Source organism: Neocloeon triangulifer, unplaced genomic scaffold (assembly GCF_031216515.1).
Source record: "Neocloeon triangulifer isolate White Clay Creek 2 clone unplaced genomic scaffold, ASM3121651v1 ptg000001l, whole genome shotgun sequence".
Lineage (NCBI taxonomy): Eukaryota > Metazoa > Arthropoda > Insecta > Ephemeroptera > Baetidae > Neocloeon > Neocloeon triangulifer.
This window is the reverse complement of record NW_026775544.1, coordinates 7,615,692-7,636,302: the sequence shown is the minus strand read 5'-3', so window position 1 is coordinate 7,636,302 and position 20,611 is coordinate 7,615,692. Positions and strand designations below refer to the sequence as shown.

Sequence of the window (20,611 nt, the reverse complement as noted above, 5' to 3'; positions counted from 1 at the left end):
GGTTCCTGGCTCTAATGGATTCGAGATGGCAAAAGCCAGAATTTTCACATTTTACTATGCGCAAACCCCCACTCATTCCTTGCGAAAGTGAATTCAGATTGACAAGATTTCGGCTTGCCCCGCGGTTCAGTCATTCGTTCGGATACACTGTGCAAAAAGGATGGTTCACTCATTGCTATAGCAAAATGTATCTCTTGCAGAATTTAATTTATTTTTTGCTTGGGTCAATCAATCCAAGCCGAGGACCAAGAATTACCATTAAGCAGGGTACCCTGGTAGGTACTGTAATGGAGTCCCAGAATGGAAGCAAGTTTTATTCTTTTCAAGGGATACCATACGCGGCCGCACCAGTAGGAAAACTTCGATTTCAGGTAATCATGATTTAATTTTAATCACACTGTAATCAGTGGTTCATATACCATTGAACTGGTCAAAGGATTTTTTATTTTCTCGCACAAAAAATTACCGCCTCAAATTTAATGAGGTTGCTTTTAAAGGAACAAACATTTTTATTTTTTAACGCATGATATTAAAGCTGTTCAATATAATCTATGTAAATAATTTATTAAAAACTACTTTTTCAAAAAAAAAAAAAAATTTCCATCCATGCTTCAATAGAACCCTACAAAACCTCCAAGGTGGACCGGAGATTTCATGGCGGTAAAAGAAGGCAATGAGTGCATTCAAAAAAATGTCGTTTTCCCTTGGATTACAGGCGCAGAAGATTGTTTGTATCTAAATGTTTACACACCAAGTGTACGTAATTCATTAAATTTGCAAATTCAATTTCATACGTAAAAAAATTCCAGGTGCACGAAAATAATAATCTTCCAGTGATGGTATGGATACACGGAGGAGGTTTTTCGCAAGGTTCAGGAGGCGCATTTTTATACGGCCCACAATTTCTTTTAAACCATCAAGTTGTTCTTGTTACTTTTAACTACCGACTGGGCATGTTGGGTAAGTAAATTTTACGATATTATGGAAATTTCCTTGTATTTTGATATTTTCATTTAATAGGTTTTCTCAATATGGGAACCCCAGAGATATCTGGAAATTACGGTTTGAAAGACCAAGTCGCCGTCTTGAAATGGGTGCAAGAAAATATTAGGTATTTTGGAGGAAATCCAAAGTTGGTCACAATTTTTGGCGAAAGCGCGGGAGCTGCTAGTGTTCATTACTTGCTAGTGTCACCCCTTGCTAAAGGTTTGATCATTAATTATTTTGAAAGTTATATTTCTTTTAAAATTTTAAGGCTTGTTTAGCAAAGCAATTGTTCAAAGTGGATCAGCATTCAATGATTGGGCGAATCTGAAACAACCTCGGAGAGTCTCCTTGCGAGCAGTAAGAAACGTTGGCTGTAAAAGCAAAATCGAGATTGAAAATATCAATTGTCTCCGGGAAACTGACGCCACCAAATTTGTGCGCGAAGGAGTTGCGCTGGAAAAACTCGAAAGAAGGATCGCTGGATTTGCTCCAAGTAAAGAACACAAAAACGCCGAGATTCCGTTCCTGAATAAAGACCCAGAGCAACTGCCTGTGGCGGACGTACCAATTATGGCGGGCATGACAACTCACGAGGGGATGGTCCTGTTTTGGAGTAATTTTAAAATCTGAAGGGTCAGGTAATAGCAATTAAAAATTATTTTTCATTTCAGACAAACGACCTCTGCGAATAAAAGACGAGATGGGCAAAAACAAGGACTACTACATGCCGAAAAAGCTTAAACTTGTAAAAGACTCTGTGGAGTTTTACCAAGTTTGGACTGAAGTAATGAAATTCTATAAAAACTTGAGCAGAGATTATTTTGAACGATATATAATGGCAAGTAAATAATAATTATTTTCTCAGCCATAAATTGAAACCAAACATAAAAACACAGCTTGCTTCAGACGTCCACTTTGGAATTGGAGTGGACCAAATGATAACGAGTTTAGTTACGAATGAACGGAAGAGCCCACTTTACTTGTATCAGTTTTCTTATGATGGTTCACGGGGAATAAATAAATTGTTGACAAGGATTAAAAGACCTGGTTGGAAAATTTTCATTTTTTTCTTCTAATATTATTATTTTTATATATTACTTTTTTTAATTCACAGGTGCGTGTCACGGCGATGAGTTGGGCTATTTGTTCAACCACAAAGTTTTGAATATCTTTAAACCTATCAGTAAACAAGACCTTCGAACGATTAACATTATGACAACAATGTGGACCAACTTTGCAAAAATAGGGTGAGATTATCTCAATTTCAGAAAATACTTTTAGCAGGAAAAATGTCTTTCAGGAATCCTACGCCTACAAATAACCTTAAAGCTCAATGGCTACCACTGCAAGTTGGAGCACCAACGCAAATTTTGGAAATTGGCAAAGAATTGATAATGCGCAACCAAAGTTTTGACGCAAGAAGGATGCAATTTTGGTCTTGGCTTATGAAGAAAATTCCATAAATTAAGAACGCCGCCTCTAATTTGAAAAAAAAATATTTATTAATGTACATACCTATTTATGTCAAGTACAAAAGCAACAAAACATTAATTATCATATATTTGAAATTTTTTAATATAATTCAAAGAAACAAACAGCTTTACCAGTGTTGGTTATGATCTGAGAGACCTGTTTCGTGAGCAAACGCGGTGCTCGCAGATTTACTAAAAGATTGTATTATTTAGCAAGCAACACATTTGCTCATGAAATTTTATAGGTTCCTAGACCGTGACCCAGCACACTGCGAGAGAAGATTACTTTATTTTTCTTCATAAAAAGCGATTTTCAATGAGGAGAGCCCCTCCACAAACGTCTCCTAGAAAGCAATCTTTTTCACTCGAGCCAAACGTTGGATTAATTTCCATTTTTGGATGTAGCAGGAAAGTGATTTGAATTGTAAAAAATGCCCTGCTCGATTATGTTGCATGTTTTATTATTTTCAACACCAAGTTTCATCATTCAAACACTTTCCTTGAAACCACCGACACAATAGCACACTCCTATCAGACATATTTCTGGCTAATTCCTCGCCAATTCCCAGCCTTGCGTCTTCCTGGGTCTAGTAAAAGGAGGAAAATTGTTAAGTTAATTTCAATCTCAATCAAATCTTTTCTTCTTGCCATTTTGGGTGGAAAAATTCTCCTCGCTTTAAACTTGTTCAGATGTTCTCTGTAAGCCATTTTTACGTCCAAAGCAAAATCCTGACTCATGCAAGTGGAACAAAGTTGACAATCATAGCTGCTGCAGTTTGTACATTGTAAACATATTTCAGGGAAAACCATAATATTTCTGTCTGCAACAATCATATCTTTCAAATCCTGCCGCCTATATTTTGAAGAAATTTTAAAAATTCAAATTATGATCAAATTAAACGCACTTATGAAACGGAGGGTGTAAATAAGTGGAGATGCCGACCAGAGAAAAAAGTGTCTGCAGCACTTGTTCATAAATAATTGCATTTTGTTTGTACTTCATCGAGGAAAGATTCGGAGACATGTTTGCCTTTAAATATCTTCATTATTTGGATAAGATTGAATTGATTTATTTTACCTCGAGGGCGTGCAGATTGAAATTGTCATCAAGGAAGAAATCAAAACGAATAAGCTCAAAAAAGTTTCGGTAGTTTCTGTACTTTGATAATTCAAAAATCATATATTTTTCACGTGCCATGTATGATGATACTATAGCTTTGTCAACTTGCTCCCAAACAGCTCTAGGATCTGCACCTAAATTTCGTGACAAATATTAAAAATGAAAACTTAATTTTCTACATATTTATATTTCAAAATTAAATATTTTAACTCCTACAATTTCTTTATTAATAGCAAAAATTTTCCAAAAATAAATACAAGCAATGAAAACTATTTTGGAAATAAAAGGAAATTAACGTACCAACTGATTCTATAGTGGCTTCAAAAGATTCTTGAATTGAGAAGGAAAGTTTCAAATATTTCTTCATTTCAACTGATTCCCAGTATTGCAAACAGTCATCAGAAATAACATATTGAGACAAATTATTTGCATCCAACGGGTAGTATGGATATCTTGAGTACCTGTTGCGAATTTTGAAGGACATAAATTATTTACTCCTTATTATAAAAAGGTGTTTAACTACCGTATAATCATGTCTCCTTGGATTCGGTATAATCTTAATGGGTAAATTGATGTGACCACAACAAAAATTCCAAATTCAAATTTCCTTCCATCAATAAGTAATGGGTTGGGAATAAATTCTTGGACAAAAGATTCACTTGACTCCAGATTGATCTTATTAGACGGCACCAATTTTATGGATCGATGCCGATTGTCTTTTACGAGAAACTGGCTTTTTGGGTTTTCCTTTCTCTTAAAAGATAAACTGAATTAGTTGAAACAAAATTGGGCTCTTTTTCAAATATACAAATTGGATAAATTTTTCCCTGTCTTGCGGGAACTGAAACGCGGGGGGAATGAAGAGGGCCCCAGAGGTTACGAAGTTGACCTTGAGGGTAATGTACGAGTGCCCTGGCATTTTATTCACAACTTGGTGTGGTTTCAAGTTCTCCAAAATGTCTGCCATACTGATGAACGGGAAATCGTGTGACCACAATACGTCCCATTCAGCATTAACGTCGTCAGTCACTTTGTAACCGAAGCGTTCAAAAACGTTCCGCACGTGCTGTAAATGAACTGCGTCCACCTTTTAACCCAAAGAGCAAAATGGAACAAAAGAAAGGATATTCAATTTTTCGGTACCTTTGGGTGGTGAACAAGTACAGTCAGCTCGTCTGTTTTGTTTACGTTGTCATTGGAATAAGAATAATTGTGAAAATTTTCTCTTTCCAGTTCTAGACCAAAAATAAAGATTCCATTTCTCGCAAAGAACGTCCAAAATTGAGAAGCGAGAATTGTCAAAATACTAATAGCGCACAAAATTTTAGGTAAATTCCACTCATATGCCTAAAAGGAGACATTTTTTCAAGTTAAATTTAAAACTATCAAATTATTTTTACAATTGGCAATTCATGCTTTTTACAAAGTAATACGTTTTGAGCATCGCGAATAATCCTTTCACGTTTTCGTGACTTTACGCGACCCATTTATTCCTGTGTGGAAGGGCGTATAAATAGTTATTTAACAAATAATATTACATATTTTCCATACCCTTGTAGAAGGAACGCAATTTCGCAATTATCGCACGGTGAGAGCGTGGTAGAATGCACAAAAAACTGAGCCAGACAGTGTCCTTAAAGGACGAACGACAGAATGCGATAAATACATGAAATTTATTTCATGTGCACAATCTGAAAACGGTAGACAGGAAATGCCATGAGAAGTCACTTTTGATAAGAAATAACTTGGGAATAACTATGAGATTTCTATACAGGGGGGAGCTTTTAAACAAAACTTATGAAAAATTTTAAAATTAAGAAAAATAATTTAAAATATAATACTTGTCAGAATAAAAGAGACGTGTGCTGTTTGACATTTCAATCATAAGCGCTCGTCACCCTCGTGATGCAAATTAGTGCAAATGCGAAACATAAACAAGTAACAATGAACGTCACTGACCAACAAGGTCTTGACCAGCGAGAATCCAGTATAGTTTTCAACCTCAAATAGCAAGGAATGAAAATTCAATTTCTGTAACAAATGTAAGTATACAACAATTTATCATCAGAGATAAAACTATTTAATATGCCAGTTAAAAATCTGGAAGTTGAGCTACAAAGTTTTATGAAAGCACTTTAAATAATTTATTTTCAAATAAATATTTAAATTTTCAAATGTTAAACTCTTATTCTTTTGTAATTACTTAATTATGATGATAATTGCGTTTAATGATTATCAAGCTATTTTTTTTTACAAATAAACAAGTAAATATAATAATTTAATTATTTAGCAAAATCTGTTTCATTGCCTAAATTAAATTTGAAATTAATATCGTTTTTGGCAGATTACATTTTACTTTATATAAAATTAAAATGATTTTATAATTAAAAATTTGGATTTAAGTATTTTGATTTAAGCAATAGATTAGCAGAATTGCACATTTGTCCAAGTAGAAGGTGAAGATTTTAAGTGCTCCTCGCGTTTTTATCTGAATCGTTTATCACGGCGATAAGTCATTGCGGCGTTTCATCAGTGTCACAATGCGCGTCTGCAATGCAAAAATTGATAATAAATAAAAAGGGAATATTAATACATAGCAAATTTAATAATCTCTGCCATTGCCTACTTATAAGTGTCTTGCCTAATTCGAGGTTTTCCACAGCATTGATGAGCTGTTGCAACATTCAGATGCACAAAACTTGTATTATTCAAGTTACGAATCACCTACGCTGACAATGATTCTAACAAGCGGCTGGTTCGAAGTGACAGATTCGTTAAGCAAACAGGTGAAAACCCGCTGGTGCATTGTCGAAAATGGAGTTCTGTGGATGTTCAAGTAAGTCGTCAAAATTTAATTCATTGGATATAATTATTTAAATTTTTTTATAAGTATAAGTTTCGGTGATAAATTAAAATGTATCTTGCAGAAATCGCCTATTTAAAAGTTCCGTCTAAATTAGGCCCGAAAAAAAATAATCCGCTGATATGTGCTAAGCTTTAATTAAATATGTGTCCTGTTAAGATAAGAACTGATCAAATCTCGCTTTAATCGGCGCTAACGTTTTATTAATTTGGTGTCGAGAGTACGTTCGTCAAATTCGCTGCATTTAAAGATTACGGATTGAGCTTTTGTACTCACCGGACAGGAAACCTGGATCATCCGAGGGCAAGGACGGTCTGCCTCTTCACGACGCCGTGGTCGGCGAATGCAACCCACCAGTCCATCTGCAACTGGCCATCAGGTGTCGAAGGTCAGGTCGCGTGTTGGCGCTCAAGGCCACGTCCAAGGACGAGTACTCGCGGTGGATGGTCATCCTCAGCGACATGGCCAGACTGTGGAGTGACAAGCGACGCGCCAGCATCCTCAACAAGCAGTTGATGGCCATCGGTGAGCTTGTAATTTTTGCAATTATTAGACTTTTGAAAAAGGAGCACGTGTAGAACACTTTGCACTTATAAATCGCATATTAATCTCACATGGCACTCGCCTTGGTAAACGAAAATTTACGTATTAAAGTCACAAAACAAAAACAAATCGACGCGTACACCGACTCACTGAAGGAAAGATTGAAACTATATTGTTTTTATCATCATATGGTGGATTAGTGACCGTTGCTGCAGATGCAGAAGATAGCAGAGGGTGAACTAGGTGGAGGAGTGACTCGGGAGAGCCTCGCGTTGGAGGGGGATTGTTCAGGAATTCTGAAAACAAGTTTGTGCAGGCAAAAAAATAAGAAATAATAGAGAAGGGAGTTGGATCTTGGATGAAAGTGCAACTGCATGAAAATATGAGACTATGAGTCAGCGGGCATATAACATAAGGGAATGGGGACATAGATGAATTTGGACTTGGAGAGCCTCATATTTTTATTTAAAAATAATGGGGGATATTCAAATGCTAACTTGCTAATGGGATTTTTGTTAGTGCTAGAGTTTAGCATGTGAATATCACCCAATATGTTTACAATAATGCTTGAAACTAAATTTTTATTTCTTAGATGATTTTTACTAATTATAATAAATACAATTTATTTAATTTCGGGAATTTAAAAACCAAAGAAACCACTTGAAAATAATTAAATTAGTAACATGACTAATCGCCTTTACGTGGAATCAGGTTTTGATACACGAGATATTTGAGACGAAACCAGTGTAAAAAAGATAGAAAATTCCTGTTGTGATAATAAAAACATATTAATTGAGGGCGAAAATATTTCCAAAAATTCGTTAAAACCTCCCCAATCTGTCCGTACTTGTTTTTTGCTGGACAGAGCTGTTTCGGCTACTGAAGCCTCATCAGCAGCATTTTAACTAACAAAGCAAAATTCCAGCCACAGCGAGCTGCGAGAAAGTTGTTGCTTTGCTCGGCGCACAAAATACGACCATATTTTCATATTAATTTTTGCCCTCAATTAATATTTTTATTATCACGACAGGTATTTTCTAACTTTTGTACATTGGTTTTGTCTCTAATATATCTTTTTTCAATCGTAATTCTACATAAAGACGATTAGTTAAAAGTTACTAAATTAAATGCAATTTTGTTGTTTAATTTTGTTAAAAACTTGGCGATTTTGTACGATTTTGCAGAAAGAAAACAGTGAGACGTATAGATAATTTCCAACTGATTAGAAACGTTTGATTTTTTAATCACATCTGTCTTTCAATCTACCGTTTTATAAATAAATCAATCATAGGAAATTATATTGTTACTATATAAGTTAATCACCAGTTAATCTCTTTTCAGCACTTGAAAATGAGTCAAATAAAGAGGAAAGCGTTTACTACTCTGAAATCGATCCACTGCCACAAGAAAGTCACAAGTTTGCTGTAAGAAAATCCCATACTTCGATAATTTTTATAAATTTCTGTTTTTATTTATCTATATCACAGCCGCGGCGTAAGAGTGAAATAATACAGCACGACAGCGCCATAACTTCAATCGAAGAAAAGTTACACAATGCAAAATATATTCGAAAAACACTTAAGGAAATCGTTGAAGCGACCGAAGACTTGTCGCAACTCCGGTGGGCCAAGCTCCACGAAGTTCAGCAAAGTGGATTGCTTGGTATATTTGATCCGCTTATAAAATAAGTACAAATAATGAATATGAACTTTTATTTCAAAAAGGTGTATTAGAGGAAGAGCACGTGGCTTTGGAGGAATTAAAATTCGCAGCTCTCATTGAAGAGTTCAGGTTTATGGACGAGTTGAAAAATTTAATTCACTTAGCCACTCGTGCTGTCAGTTGGAACGATCCTGCTGTACCCGCTTACCACAGACGAGCCATCGTCAACAGTTTGCACAAGGGTATTAAAATTTTATTGATTTACGGGCGGAAGTTCATATAATTGGAAAAACTAGTGAAAAAGAGCTCAGCGGTTGTGTTGCGAATGGCTGAACGGCACTGGAGCCAAAAGGTCACAATGCAGAATGCAATTTTCACTCTTCTGGGCCACGAAGCGCGGGTTGCAGCCTGGCAGCAAACCTATACCGAGTATTGCTCTCACCTGTCGGAACTTCGATCAGTTTTCAATCGCTCGAGGTTATTTATTTTTAAATATTTAATTCAGCTTGCCAATGGAAACTTTAATTATGTAGGTTTACTAGACCGGAGATGGAAGAGAAAATATTCAGTAAAAAGTATGACTTGGAGTTAGCACTGGTTCCTCTGCAACATCTCACATCCCAAAGGCAATTGATACAGACCATTTTCGAGTTGCTCTCTCCCGGTTCTGCGGAATTCTCGTCAGCTAGAGGCACCAGAGACTTTTTAAATGAGGTTTTTATAACACCAAATTTCAATTAAAAAATTATTTTTTATTGTATTATATTTTTTTATTAGATTTTAGATAGTTGCTACCAAGAGCTGACAGAGCTCGATGGCTCAGAGTATGTTGCGGAGATGGACAATGCATTGCATTTTGACTTGTCTAAAATAAATCCCATCGCTCCAGGCCCAAAACTTTTACCCCGACAATCCATAAAACCCCCTGCAATTAAGTAAGTTTTCTAGTATTTTATTTGTTAATTTTTCAATAATTGATTATTATCAAGTGCTAATGATGATGAAGATGAGGAGCGCATTTTGAAAAAAATGGCGAAGGCAAAAAGTCGACCAAGTATTATGTTTGGAGCTCTAACAAATGCAGTACGGCGCTTCACTTCTGAGGGTAGCGCGCTTAATGAAAGGCGGCGCGCGTCAATGCCTGCTTTTGAGTATCCAACAGCGCAAAGTGATTCAAGTAAAGAAACTGAAAATATATGTGTGTTTTTTTTTTATTTAATATAATTATTCTTTAACAGGCGAGAGTGAGAATGAAGCGGAACATGATGAAGCAGTGGTGGTTATTCCTCAGAAGACTCCCATTGACGAATATGAGCCTGGAAAAGTGGTGCCACGGTTTTTCATTGGCGAGCCGTTCTATCAAGATTATTTACTTGCAATTGCCGAGGTGAGCGAAGAGGAGGAAGATTTGTAGCGTCCGCGAAATTGTGAAGTCTTGTACATGTTTCGTCTAGTCGGTCTTTTATTGTTTGTGAAAGTGGAAAGAAACTGTTTAGAATCGTCTCTGTGGATATAAATTAATAAACGGCGTTGACTAGGAAAATGCCGAAAAACTCTTGCAAAGGGGAATGAATGAAGACTCAGTTTACGAGGTGGTGCACTCGTTCGAAGAAAAGGGCTGCACTCAGTGGTTTAATAATTTCAAAGTGCAAATATCTGGATTATTAGGTGACGTGAATTTTTTATAAGTACTGCGCGTAACTAGATTATATTGAAATGAACCGAAATTAGGCAAATTAAGTGATGACGAACGTGAGCTTGCGTCTATCCTGTATGAGCTTGTTGCCTCCGAAGCGGCATATTTGAAGTCGCTCCGCACTCTTGACCTCCACTTTGTTCGCAACACAGATTTCTACGATGACGCTGTACTGTCACCTGAGGACCGCCACTTTTTGTTCTCTGGCACTGCTGATCGTAAGTTTGCAAGAGTGACGCAGAAGAGAATAGAATTAATTTGGCGCGACGAGAGCTTTATTGATCGCTTTGTTTGCCCGTAGACATAGCAAACAGCCAGCGACTTTTATATGCGATGGAAGGCTGCTGGGAGAAGGACTTGCTTCTTAACGAGCTGTGCTCCATCATCCACAATAATGCGATCAGCTCATCAGCGAGAGCATTAACTTCGGCCTGCTACAACCAAAGAATTGTGGCACCCACATTAAAAAGACTCATGTAAATATGAGTACTTTAATTTTCAATTAATAAATACTCCAGCTGAACACATTTATTTCAGGGAAAATTTAGAGTTTTCTGAAGCTCTTATTAGAATGGAAAACTCGCACGTTTGCGGCAGGCACTCTCTGTTGTCATATTTAACCCTGCCTATCAAACGGTTGGGTCGGGTGAAACTTCTTTTGGACGCCATGAAATCCATTTTGGCAAAAATGGATGATCCCGAAAAAGTAATGAGTAATAAATTTTCCTATTTCAACTAAGTTAATAACTTTAAATTATGTTATTATGAGAAATATTAAAACATTTTAAAAGTTTATATATATGACTTGAATTTGAATATTAGATGGGCCTGAGGGCTACTTGCGAAAGTGCTCACGCAGCTGTGGATCGATTGATAACGAGAGCCGAGTTGGGTGCAAAAAAGGCGCTCAGCGATCAGTCTTTGCAAACCCTAGCTTCCCGGCTCTCTTTCAATCGTATTCCCAGTTTGGCTCTCAACGCCGAGGGTAGACTGCTGGTGCACCACGGTGACTGGCGTATTTTAGGACGCAGAGAAAATGGCAGGGGAGCATTTAAGCCAAAAGTGCCCCAGAAAGAGTTGCTTGCTTTTTTACTCACGGACATTCTATTGCTGGTCGACCCTTTGGCGTAAATTTATATTGCAAGCCATTCTCACGCTTTAAATTGCTTGTATTATCACAGGAGCTCTTCAACTGGCCGACTTGAGGTCTTTGAATACTCGGCTAGGTCTGATATCCAGTTGAGGACAATTGGTCCAGGCTGTCAAGAACCCATGCCGGGCTATCTTTCCAACGACCCTGCAGCTAAAAATTCACTCTATTTAAGTTTTCGAGATCAGTCTGGAAAGCTTGTAGAAATGGTGCGTATTTTTTTTTTTTTTTAATAAATTTATATGATTTTTTTACATTAAATCAGGTAATTGGATGTGACAATCCAGCCGATAAAGCCAGGTGGCTGGGAGCAACGCGAGATGAAAGTAATAGCTCACGACCGTCACCCCCGCCGAGGCGCAGAAGACCTGCAATTTTAAAAGCAGTAAAAGCATACTCACCCTCTTTGCCAGACGAATTGATGCTCACTCCAGGCGATATCATTGCTCTGTCGAGAAACCCCGGAAATGGTGAACCTTATTTTTATTTAAAAACTATAATTTTATTTTAATGTGCGCCGATTCTTGTTTTTTTTTTATGTTGCAGGCTGGGTTCAGGGAAAATGCGTCTTAGATGGATTCAGCGGTTGGTTCCCAAAAGAGCTGACGGTTCAATTGTGCGCTGGTCGAAAAAGTGTAACATTCCTTGTGGATGAAGATGATCAGCCTCCTCATTATGCAACCATTGCTTTTACTAATCGATCCTCTGTCGCATAGAGAGCTCTCTCATTTGTAATCTTCCATAATGATTTTATAAAATCCTGTTTGAAATAATTATTGTTTCAATAAAAAGAGCTTATTTATATTTAATTACAGAAAAAGTCAAATTTTCGCGCATTATAACCGTTGGCATTGCATTTTATTGTCATAGTTTCATTTGTTTCATTACAAGACTTGGTCCGAATGCCTGGAAAGTTGAAACGCAACCTGCAGCACTTTTCTGTGTTTCAGGTTGCATATAAGAGGCGAACACCGCGACGACAATATTACACACATAACATTAAATTTAATACAGTTCACATTTTGCTGTTCGCTTTTTGAGCGTCACCTGCATCAAAATATAAAACGAGTGTGCCAATTTTGATTTTACAATTCTGTTCAATTAACAGACACATCGTAAAAATCAGAAGTTATTAAAAAAAAGAGACAATTCATTCCAAGAGCCTAACTACAATATTGAAAAAAATCTTAATGAAGTAAAAAAAATATAATTCCATATTTAACTACACTCATTTAAAATACACACATTATATAGGGTTATGTGGGTTATTTATTTCATATTTCCAATTAACATGTATCATGAAAATGGTATTATTCTGGTATTATTCATATTTTTGTCTCATAAAGTCAAAAATCAACACTCCATTAAATTATTTGCCTTGATAATATTTTTTTATTTTAAATTTGATTTGTTCTTGCTCTTGCCACAATACTGTTTTACTGAAAATAAAATATAAATTGTACGAATGAATGTGGAAAAATCTAAAGAATATTATGTATGATTTAAAATTTGCTTTTCATATCACATCTTTGAAAATTGAGGACCGCTTTTATTAAATAAATTAAAATGTAAACTATAAAACATATTTTTCGCGCTCCATGCGCTATTAAACTACCAGTAGAATTTCATAATGAACATGAATATTTTTTTATCACAACAAACGACATCATGTATCTTTGGCTGCTTATCTTTGGTTGTGCTTTTAAGACTGAACACGTCGGCAAGTATAGTTGCTCCTTTCCTTACACATAACTTTGACAGTACAATAAATCGTATAACATGAATTTACAACTTTGACTGTCTGAGCTCATAGTACAGGATATCTAAAATTTCCCACGGTGGAACTGAAACTTTTATTTTTTTTTCTTATTCTTGCTTCAAGGGTTGCAAGGAGAAGGGAACATATATATATAGGCTAGTATAGGAGCACACGCTGATATATTATGGTCGCTGTCGAGGAGGAGATTTGTAATCTTACTCACTCTGGAAAAGCTGCGTATATATTTGTAAACCAAAGTGGGGTGGCGGTGGAGCGAAAGCCGGCTTTCCTGTGTCAGGGTCCAAACGGTCAGCGTACAGTAACTCATGCTCCAGTGTAAGTCCTCTCGACTTGCAAATGCGCTGAGAGATCGCGCTTGTAGCGTCAACCTGTGTAGCAGAAACCAAAATTCGTGTAAAGATTTTGATCGAAATTTTGCAAATCAAAATTATTTTTTAATAATAATTACCTTGAAAAGTTTGAAACCGCGTAATTGGGCCTCTTGAATACTCTGGTCCAGCAGGATTCGAGCAATGCCTCGTCCTCTGTACTCAGGATCAACAGACAAAATGCGGCATTCAAATATGTCGTGGACATTGTATTTGCCAAACAGATTTATCTCCCTGTTGTTTTCATAGAGCATAGCAAAAATGCCACGAAATTTTTTATCCCTGGAATTGTAAAATAATCAATATTTAATTGTAGTATTTCACCCCTGTTGATAAAAAAAAATATAAAATAAAATTAATTTTCTTATCTGTAATATTGTGCCACATAAATTTTTTTATATAATAAAAATCTAAATTTAATTTATTAAAGCTTAAGGAATATTGGACCTTGGCGTCACTTGGCGTGCAGCATTCAAATTTTATGTACACCTACGTTTCAGCGTAAGTCTGCTCGATGGCCTCGTCAAGCTGCTGCCTACTCTGAGAACCATTGAGGGCGCAGCCCACGACTTTTCCGTCGCTCAGGGCCACTATAGACAGACCGTCCTGAAGGGTGTCTAAGCAAACCGCTTCTAGTTTTGGGTGGCCGGAACCACGGGCCTCGCACAGGCTCACGCACACATTGAGCGGTTCCTCCCAAAAGAAAGTGAGCCGCAAGTGTTCCATCACCGCCTCGTAAAGGTCGGCCTCGACCGGGCACACAAAGTCGATATTGCTCGACATCATTCACCTTTTGAAATATACATCGTAAGAGCTCACATCAAAACTCCAAAAGTATAAAATTTTCATTTTTATTTTCTGAAAAGTGCAATAATTGGAGTTTGCTATAGTTAGAAAAAAATTTGTTATTTATTTTTTAATCAAACAAAATGCAACAAATTCAGGGTTGTTCTAAACATTTAAAATCTGTGATCTGCACCATGGATTTGCTGTCTGCTCACCTGTTGCCCAAAATGTACTGCCGGGAGCTGGGAGCGAAGAGCTAGACAGCGTCGATTCCGTGGGTGGTTGCTGCTTACTGCAAGGGTTGTGGGGTGCGGTGCAGCCGTCAAAACAGCGAGGCGCCGGCGTCGTCCAATAGACCCAGGCAACCCCCTGCGTGTTAGAAGAATACTCGCAGTAATTGCGGAGCATTCTTCGCATACTCTCATCTCTTTTTTGGTCCGGAAGGAATTTATTATTCGCACTTCTCGCAATTCAGCGCCTCGTTTATTGCAGGGGCAAAGCACCGAAAATATGAAATAGCTCTCGCAGCTATTGTGCGGGTGGGGCAGCTCAATATTCTCACTAGGGCTTTTTTTTAAATTTATATTGCTCATGTCTTTTCAACTAATCCGTCGGAATATTACTGACGTCATGTGGAAGTGACCTTAAAAAAAATTTGGTGGCTTATCTCTTCTGTCTCGCATCCTAGTTTTTAATCAGAATCAGATTGGATTAGGAATTTTAAAAATAAAAAGATGTTAAAAACCCGTGAAATTTTTAAAAATTACAATAAAATGACTATATTTTGTATCTTGCCTTCCTGTTGCCTTCATGATAATAAAATTAAATAAAAATAATTAATAATGAAAGTATTTGAAATTTTTAAGGCATTTTTGTCTTTAAAAATATATTTTCCTTTTTTTTTTTTAATTTAAAACGTTGAAATTCCCAATCTGTAACTGTATTCTTCTGCAGAAAGGAAAATACAAGGAATAAAATCGATCGTCATGCCGTGCTACTCTCGTTCGCTGCTTGCGGACGGCGATGCTTCTCTCCACTGCGCGCACTCGGCTCCAAGCTCGGCTCTTTTTCCTGCTTTGAAAGCAGCACGTAAAATTTTAAGAGCGCACGCGGCTGCTCAGCCGCGTCCCATTCTCAATTATTGGCGTAGATGAGGTTCTTGGCCTCTAAATGTAATACTTTGCCGTGTGTGAGCGCAAAGCAAGTGAAAAAATCACTCGAGCGTGCTTTCAAAGCCTACGACGTCTGTACGTCGGTATCATGCGCGAATATGAGCTCTCTTCACGATTCCTTTTGCCCTGGATTCCATGATGGGTAGAAAGGCGAGTCCCAAGTCCCAACTGGTCCCAACGTATCAGCTATAATAGAAGAGCTTGTACATTAAATAATTTTGCACCAGGCCATAATGAAAATGGACCATGAAATTTCAGATTTAAAAAAATATATCCAATAATTTAAATTTTAGATCAGTGGAAATTATTGTAACCAAATGAATGGTTTTTTGTTAAATATCAGTTAACATAGCAAATTTTTACGCAATTCAATTGAGGTTTAAAAAAATGCACAATTTTTTTGCAAATAAGAAATTTAAGATTTCCGGCAGGATGGGATTTGATTTGAATGGAACATCCAATGGTGGCAGGTGATATTGCAGACGGATGGGCGGAATATAATACGAGGGGCTTCTCTTCTCTCACAATCGACTTGGCTCCACCGCACAACCTACGTGGAATAAGGCGGGTGACGTCATAACCCTTTTTTGGATATGCATCCAGAGGTTGTTTGCTCGTCGACAGTCTGCGAGTGGGTTTAATAATTATAAAGTATCCCGCAGTTGATACTGAATGCGCGACAGATCCCTCGCTTTCTCCAGTGTTAAATATTCAACAGTATTTTAATGCTAAAAAAGGGTCACACACCTGGGCATTACTTCAAAAAATTGGGTGCTTCTCTAATTTTTATTTTTATTTACCAACAGAAAAAGGAAACTACATTGAAAAATACACATGGTGATAATGAATGAATTCCCACACTAAAAAATTTGTAATTATAGCACCATCATATTTACACACTGTAATTCTTCAGTCTACAAAAAAAGTTTATAAAAAATTTGGTTTAAAATTTTTATTTTCCTTCCTACAAAATTGTCAAAAATTATAAGTGCGACCCTATTAATCACTATTAATAAAATAATGAAATAAAGTTTTTCTTCTGCTAATTTTTAATTGATCTCCTTTTTCAATTACCAGAAGGCCTGAAGAACTGAGGGCTGATGTCATCTCCAAGCTATATACTGTTTTTGCCGTAAAGGGTTTTTTGTTGCGTCACAATGAGTCACACTGCGACTTCGAGCCGCCGCCGCATTGATATCGACCCACATGAGCAATAACACAAACCACCCAGTGCCAGCCAATAGACTGTGCTTTTAGCGAGGTACACAGGAAAAGCGAATAAAATAATTCAAGATTTGCCCAAAATTTTAATCTTTCTTTGACCTAACTAGATTTTTTTTTGTTATTTAATTATTTAATTTATAAACATAAATTTTGTTAGGTAATGTCTTTTACCACTTTGATATTATTTAATAAATTAATTATTATTAAAGCTATTACAAAAAAAAAAAAACACCAATTTTCTGTGAGGTAGTTAAAAAATAATTATAACTTGTTGGTAAGAGATGAGAGTATAGGAACTAAATAGATAAAGTATATTGCAGTATATTATTGCATCTCTATTTTAACTGAAATGAATATTAAAAATTGAGATGATTGAAGAATTAAAAAGGGAGCAGACGTTCGGCAGTTAAAGCACTCTAATAAAAAAGCGCCTATATGGAGGACAAAATTCAATTTATCAAATTTTTTTTACATATTACAATTTACTCCCCATGAATTATTATTTTGTGCATCAAAAATTTTTCAATGATTTGAAATCATTTAAAAATTTAATTTGTTCGTGAATTTATTAATTTATAATTTAATTGTCCAAAAGCTTGTATGCAGATAAAAATATTTTTGGCTGCGATCGATTGAGCTGGAGGACCAGAATTGAGAAAACTTTCAAAGGCTCCCGCGGATTTCTTCAACATCGCCATATCAAATAGATCTCTTGCGCTCGTTGAATAATTGATCTTCTCTAAATAAAATTCTTAATCAAAATGTATTTCAAGATCTGTCTAGCCGTATTTATCCTAAATTTTGGACAAATTTCTTCTAATTTTGACTTTTTCAAAAATTCTTTCTGCAAAGTTCGGAAGAGATCGACCAATGAAAATGTGGGACGCTGTTCCATATTAGGAAGTAAATGGAAGGCAGCCAATCGTTGCCCGGCAACGCCTTGGAGGGGGCCCGACTATATATACCCCACTCCAACGGAAAATTTTTCATTGCTATTTGAACAGACGAACATTACTCCGTTCTGTCTTATAGCGAGATTACTATCTCAATTATCTTCAAGTCATTTGAATTTCCGCACCTAAAACTCAAACAAAATGGTAAGTCCTCAACTTCAGCTTCACTTTGATGTATTTTTTAAAGCCGTGGACCGAAATTTAGTCGAAGAATTCTCGATTTGAAATATTGACCGCACCCGACCGAAGCCGACAACCGCCATGATGGCGTGGCTTACGTGTAACGTAATCGCCGGTTTCCTTTTTGGGAAAATCAATGTTTAGTTGAAGTATTATTTTGAATTTGGTTTGTAAGTAAACCTCTTCGATGCTTGTTAATCGTTAATTTGAAAAATTCTTGCCGGAAATGTTAAAATTTTGGGCCTCCACGAATTCCACGATAATTAAAATTGAATTTTTTGGCATGGAATTTTCTAGATTTTTTTTGTTATTGACCAAGATTGGTGATTTTCATTGAAATAAATGGAAAATTGAACAATCTTATTCCTGCAAGTCCTGCAACACGGGCTTCGAATTTATACCGGCATTTTTGTATCGCCGGCCATCTTGTCCTGACATAAATTTATAATACATATTTCTTTCTTTCAGCGTGAGTGCATCTCTATCCACGTTGGCCAGGCTGGAGTCCAGATCGGCAATGCCTGCTGGGAGCTCTACTGCCTTGAGCACGGCATCCAGCCTGATGGCCAGATGCCCTCTGACAAGACTGTTGGAGGTGGTGATGACAGCTTCAACACCTTCTTCAGTGAAACTGGAGCTGGAAAGCACGTCCCCCGTGCTGTCTTTGTTGATTTGGAGCCTACTGTCGTTGGTGAGATATTTTTATTTTTTCATGAATGTAAATTCAATAATTTGATGAAAACTTTTACATTAATTAAAAATTCGGTTTACTGATAACAAATTCTTAACTTTGTAGATGAGGTTCGTACCGGAACTTACCGCCAGCTCTTCCACCCTGAGCAGCTGATCACTGGCAAGGAGGACGCCGCCAACAACTACGCTCGTGGTCACTACACCATTGGCAAGGAAATTGTTGATCTGGTTCTCGACCGCATCCGCAAACTGGCCGACCAGTGCACTGGTCTGCAAGGCTTCCTGATCTTCCACTCCTTCGGCGGTGGTACTGGCTCTGGATTCACCTCTCTATTGATGGAGCGTCTGTCTGTTGACTACGGAAAGAAGTCCAAGCTTGAGTTCGCCATCTACCCCGCACCCCAGGTGTCCACTGCTGTGGTCGAGCCCTACAACTCCATATTGACCACCCACACCACCCTGGAACACTCCGACTGCGCCTTCATGGTTGACAATGAGGCCATCTATGACATCTGCCGCCGCAATTTGGACATTGAGCGTCCCACCTACACCAACTTGAACCGTCTCATTGGCCAGATTGTCTCAAGCATCACCGCCTCCCTGCGTTTCGACGGCGCCCTCAACGTCGATCTTACCGAGTTCCAGACCAACTTGGTGCCCTACCCTCGCATCCACTTCCCTCTCGTCACCTACGCCCCAGTCATCTCGGCTGAGAAGGCCTACCATGAGCAACTGTCCGTCTCGGAGATCACCAACGCCTGCTTCGAGCCTGCCAACCAGATGGTCAAGTGCGACCCTCGCCATGGCAAGTACATGGCCTGCTGCATGCTGTACCGTGGAGACGTTGTGCCCAAGGATGTCAACGCCGCCATTGCCACCATCAAGACCAAGCGCACCATCCAGTTCGTCGACTGGTGCCCTACTGGCTTCAAGGTCGGCATCAACTACCAGCCACCCACTGTCGTCCCTGGAGGCGATTTGGCCAAGGTTCAGCGTGCTGTGTGCATGTTGAGCAACACCACCGCCATTGCCGAGGCCTGGGCTCGTCTTGACCACAAGTTTGACTTGATGTACGCCAAGCGTGCCTTCGTCCACTGGTACGTCGGCGAGGGTATGGAGGAAGGAGAGTTTTCCGAGGCCCGTGAGGACTTGGCTGCCCTCGAGAAGGATTACGAAGAGGTTGGCATGGACTCGGTTGAGGGAGAAGGTGAAGGCGCTGAGGAGTACTAAAAGTGCTTTTCTGCTTGTCACTGGGCACCCAACCTGAGGCTTGACTGCATTCTGGCGCACCTTTAATTTTGAGTCTGATTATACCATTCCAAAGATGTCAAGCCTCTTGAATGAATAAAAATGACAAAAAAAAAAAATCATGTAATTTCATTTTAATTTTGATAAGATAATTCCTATTATTCAAAAAATGATACTTTTTAGAGAGCTTCAGATTTCAGTGTTAAAAAATATTCAAAGAAACTACTGGCTGCGCTTCATATGAGACTGGTAAAATTATTTTGCACTTAAGTCTAATTGTAAATAGTAAACAGCTTTATTTCACTGCGCACAGTTACTTCAGTCAAAAAAGCTGTGCTGTTATAATATATAGTTAAAGACTCCTTATTGATGTAGTCAAATCAAGTCTTTGCAACAATAGAAGCAATTTTTGGCAATTATTGTAAATTTAACAAACCATTGTTGTACAGACTTGATTTGACTGTATCAATAAGAAATCCTTAATAATACTAGTGCTGTGCTCAAACTTGGTACATAAATAGCTACTGTGAAAATTTATGATGTGATTTAACAATTTGGACGAAAAAAAAATATATATATTTGGATATTTGTTGGAAAGGGTAAATTTTTATTAGCCAACTAATTTGCTTGTAAATCACTCTTTATACATCTTGCTTTTTGGGAGTTTTCTGTCAATTTTATTTTAGAAATTGACAATTTTAGCAAAGTAAAAAT

General features: G+C 37.4%; 5 protein-coding genes across 10 annotated transcripts; 3 read left to right on the top strand and 2 right to left on the bottom strand.

Moving 5' to 3' along the window:
- Positions 1 to 128: 128 nt before the first annotated feature.
- LOC132205691 (esterase FE4-like) lies at positions 129 to 4,307 on the top strand. The gene is made up of 9 exons (XM_059612293.1): positions 129 to 371; positions 619 to 756; positions 810 to 960; positions 1,021 to 1,206; positions 1,256 to 1,600; positions 1,659 to 1,825; positions 1,884 to 2,034; positions 2,102 to 2,234; positions 2,288 to 4,307. Exons 1-9 carry the CDS (start codon positions 186 to 188, stop codon positions 2,448 to 2,450), a joined length of 1,620 nt encoding a protein of 539 aa, XP_059468276.1. The 5' UTR covers positions 129 to 185; the 3' UTR covers positions 2,451 to 4,307.
- On the bottom strand, positions 2,483 to 7,153 carry LOC132193600 (probable tubulin polyglutamylase ttll-15). 5 transcript variants are annotated; one of them, XM_059615594.1, is made up of 12 exons: positions 6,019 to 6,115; positions 5,421 to 5,610; positions 5,131 to 5,270; positions 4,980 to 5,072; positions 4,723 to 4,926; positions 4,388 to 4,666; positions 4,103 to 4,332; positions 3,880 to 4,040; positions 3,538 to 3,713; positions 3,365 to 3,489; positions 3,108 to 3,312; positions 2,484 to 3,046 (listed from the first exon to the last, which is right to left on the bottom strand). In XM_059615594.1, the coding sequence occupies exons 4-12, from the start codon at positions 5,064 to 5,066 to the stop codon at positions 2,927 to 2,929; spliced, it is 1,587 nt and encodes a 528-aa protein (XP_059471577.1). In that variant the 5' UTR covers positions 5,067 to 5,072; positions 5,131 to 5,270; positions 5,421 to 5,610; positions 6,019 to 6,115; the 3' UTR covers positions 2,484 to 2,926. The 5 variants fall into 5 exon arrangements, with proteins under 5 accessions (XP_059473237.1, XP_059471577.1, XP_059472399.1 ...); XM_059616416.1 differs by lacking the exons at positions 5,421 to 5,610; positions 6,019 to 6,115 and adding an exon at positions 6,719 to 7,153; XM_059614773.1 differs by lacking the exon at positions 6,019 to 6,115 and having other exon boundaries at positions 5,421 to 5,675.
- Positions 5,546 to 12,827, top strand: LOC132192374 (rho guanine nucleotide exchange factor 26-like). 2 transcript variants are annotated; one of them, XM_059624670.1, is made up of 19 exons: positions 5,546 to 5,621; positions 6,242 to 6,415; positions 6,726 to 6,967; positions 8,327 to 8,409; positions 8,473 to 8,647; positions 8,710 to 8,889; positions 8,944 to 9,124; positions 9,181 to 9,361; positions 9,425 to 9,582; positions 9,637 to 9,824; positions 9,886 to 10,034; positions 10,186 to 10,315; positions 10,379 to 10,561; positions 10,645 to 10,819; positions 10,881 to 11,049; positions 11,166 to 11,470; positions 11,525 to 11,702; positions 11,759 to 11,963; positions 12,040 to 12,827. In XM_059624670.1, exons 2-19 carry the CDS (start codon positions 6,315 to 6,317, stop codon positions 12,207 to 12,209), a joined length of 3,153 nt encoding a protein of 1,050 aa, XP_059480653.1. In that variant the 5' UTR covers positions 5,546 to 5,621; positions 6,242 to 6,314; the 3' UTR covers positions 12,210 to 12,827. The 2 variants fall into 2 exon arrangements, with proteins under 2 accessions (XP_059480653.1, XP_059472398.1); XM_059616415.1 differs by lacking the exon at positions 5,546 to 5,621 and having other exon boundaries at positions 6,134 to 6,415.
- Positions 12,330 to 14,900, bottom strand: LOC132196308 (arylalkylamine N-acetyltransferase 1-like). Its single transcript, XM_059619282.1, has 4 exons — positions 14,643 to 14,900; positions 14,135 to 14,431; positions 13,722 to 13,923; positions 12,330 to 13,641 (listed from the first exon to the last, which is right to left on the bottom strand). Exons 2-4 carry the CDS (start codon positions 14,425 to 14,427, stop codon positions 13,468 to 13,470), a joined length of 669 nt encoding a protein of 222 aa, XP_059475265.1. The 5' UTR covers positions 14,428 to 14,431; positions 14,643 to 14,900; the 3' UTR covers positions 12,330 to 13,467.
- Positions 14,901 to 17,768: 2,868 nt separating this feature from the next.
- LOC132194947 (tubulin alpha-1 chain) lies at positions 17,769 to 19,957 on the top strand. The gene is made up of 3 exons (XM_059616557.1): positions 17,769 to 17,920; positions 18,425 to 18,647; positions 18,753 to 19,957. Exons 1-3 carry the CDS (start codon positions 17,918 to 17,920, stop codon positions 19,877 to 19,879), a joined length of 1,353 nt encoding a protein of 450 aa, XP_059472540.1. The 5' UTR covers positions 17,769 to 17,917; the 3' UTR covers positions 19,880 to 19,957.
- The last annotated feature ends 654 nt before the right edge of the window (positions 19,958 to 20,611 follow it).

What these genes read in the sequence shown, in the direction of transcription:
- LOC132205691 (XM_059612293.1), top strand. Translation starts at nt 186, where the DNA reads ATGTATCTCTTGCAGAATTTAATTTATTTTTTGCTTGGGTCAATCAAT. An exon ending in TAAATGTTTACACACCAAGT is followed by an intron (nt 757 to 809) that starts GTACGTAATTCA and finishes AAAAAATTCCAG; the next exon opens with GTGCACGAAAATAATAATCT. An exon ending in ATTTTGAACGATATATAATG is followed by an intron (nt 1,826 to 1,883) that starts GCAAGTAAATAA and finishes ATAAAAACACAG; the next exon opens with CTTGCTTCAGACGTCCACTT.
- LOC132193600 (XM_059616416.1), bottom strand. Translation starts at nt 5,066, where the DNA reads ATGGGTCGCGTAAAGTCACGAAAACGTGAAAGGATTATTCGCGATGCT. An exon ending in GGGAAAAATTTATCCAATTT is followed by an intron (nt 4,333 to 4,387) that starts GTATATTTGAAA and finishes TTATCTTTTAAG; the next exon opens with AGAAAGGAAAACCCAAAAAG. An exon ending in GAATTTTTCCACCCAAAATG is followed by an intron (nt 3,047 to 3,107) that starts GCAAGAAGAAAA and finishes TCCTTTTACTAG; the next exon opens with ACCCAGGAAGACGCAAGGCT.
- LOC132196308 (XM_059619282.1), bottom strand. Translation starts at nt 14,427, where the DNA reads ATGATGTCGAGCAATATCGACTTTGTGTGCCCGGTCGAGGCCGACCTT. An exon ending in GAGCAGACTTACGCTGAAAC is followed by an intron (nt 13,924 to 14,134) that starts GTAGGTGTACAT and finishes TTACAATTCCAG; the next exon opens with GGATAAAAAATTTCGTGGCA. An exon ending in GCGGTTTCAAACTTTTCAAG is followed by an intron (nt 13,642 to 13,721) that starts GTAATTATTATT and finishes TCTGCTACACAG; the next exon opens with GTTGACGCTACAAGCGCGAT.
- LOC132192374 (XM_059624670.1), top strand. Translation starts at nt 6,315, where the DNA reads ATGATTCTAACAAGCGGCTGGTTCGAAGTGACAGATTCGTTAAGCAAA. An exon ending in ATTTACTTGCAATTGCCGAG is followed by an intron (nt 10,035 to 10,185) that starts GTGAGCGAAGAG and finishes GGCGTTGACTAG; the next exon opens with GAAAATGCCGAAAAACTCTT. An exon ending in GTTCTCTGGCACTGCTGATC is followed by an intron (nt 10,562 to 10,644) that starts GTAAGTTTGCAA and finishes GTTTGCCCGTAG; the next exon opens with ACATAGCAAACAGCCAGCGA.
- LOC132194947 (XM_059616557.1), top strand. An exon ending in TTTGGAGCCTACTGTCGTTG is followed by an intron (nt 18,648 to 18,752) that starts GTGAGATATTTT and finishes TTAACTTTGTAG; the next exon opens with ATGAGGTTCGTACCGGAACT.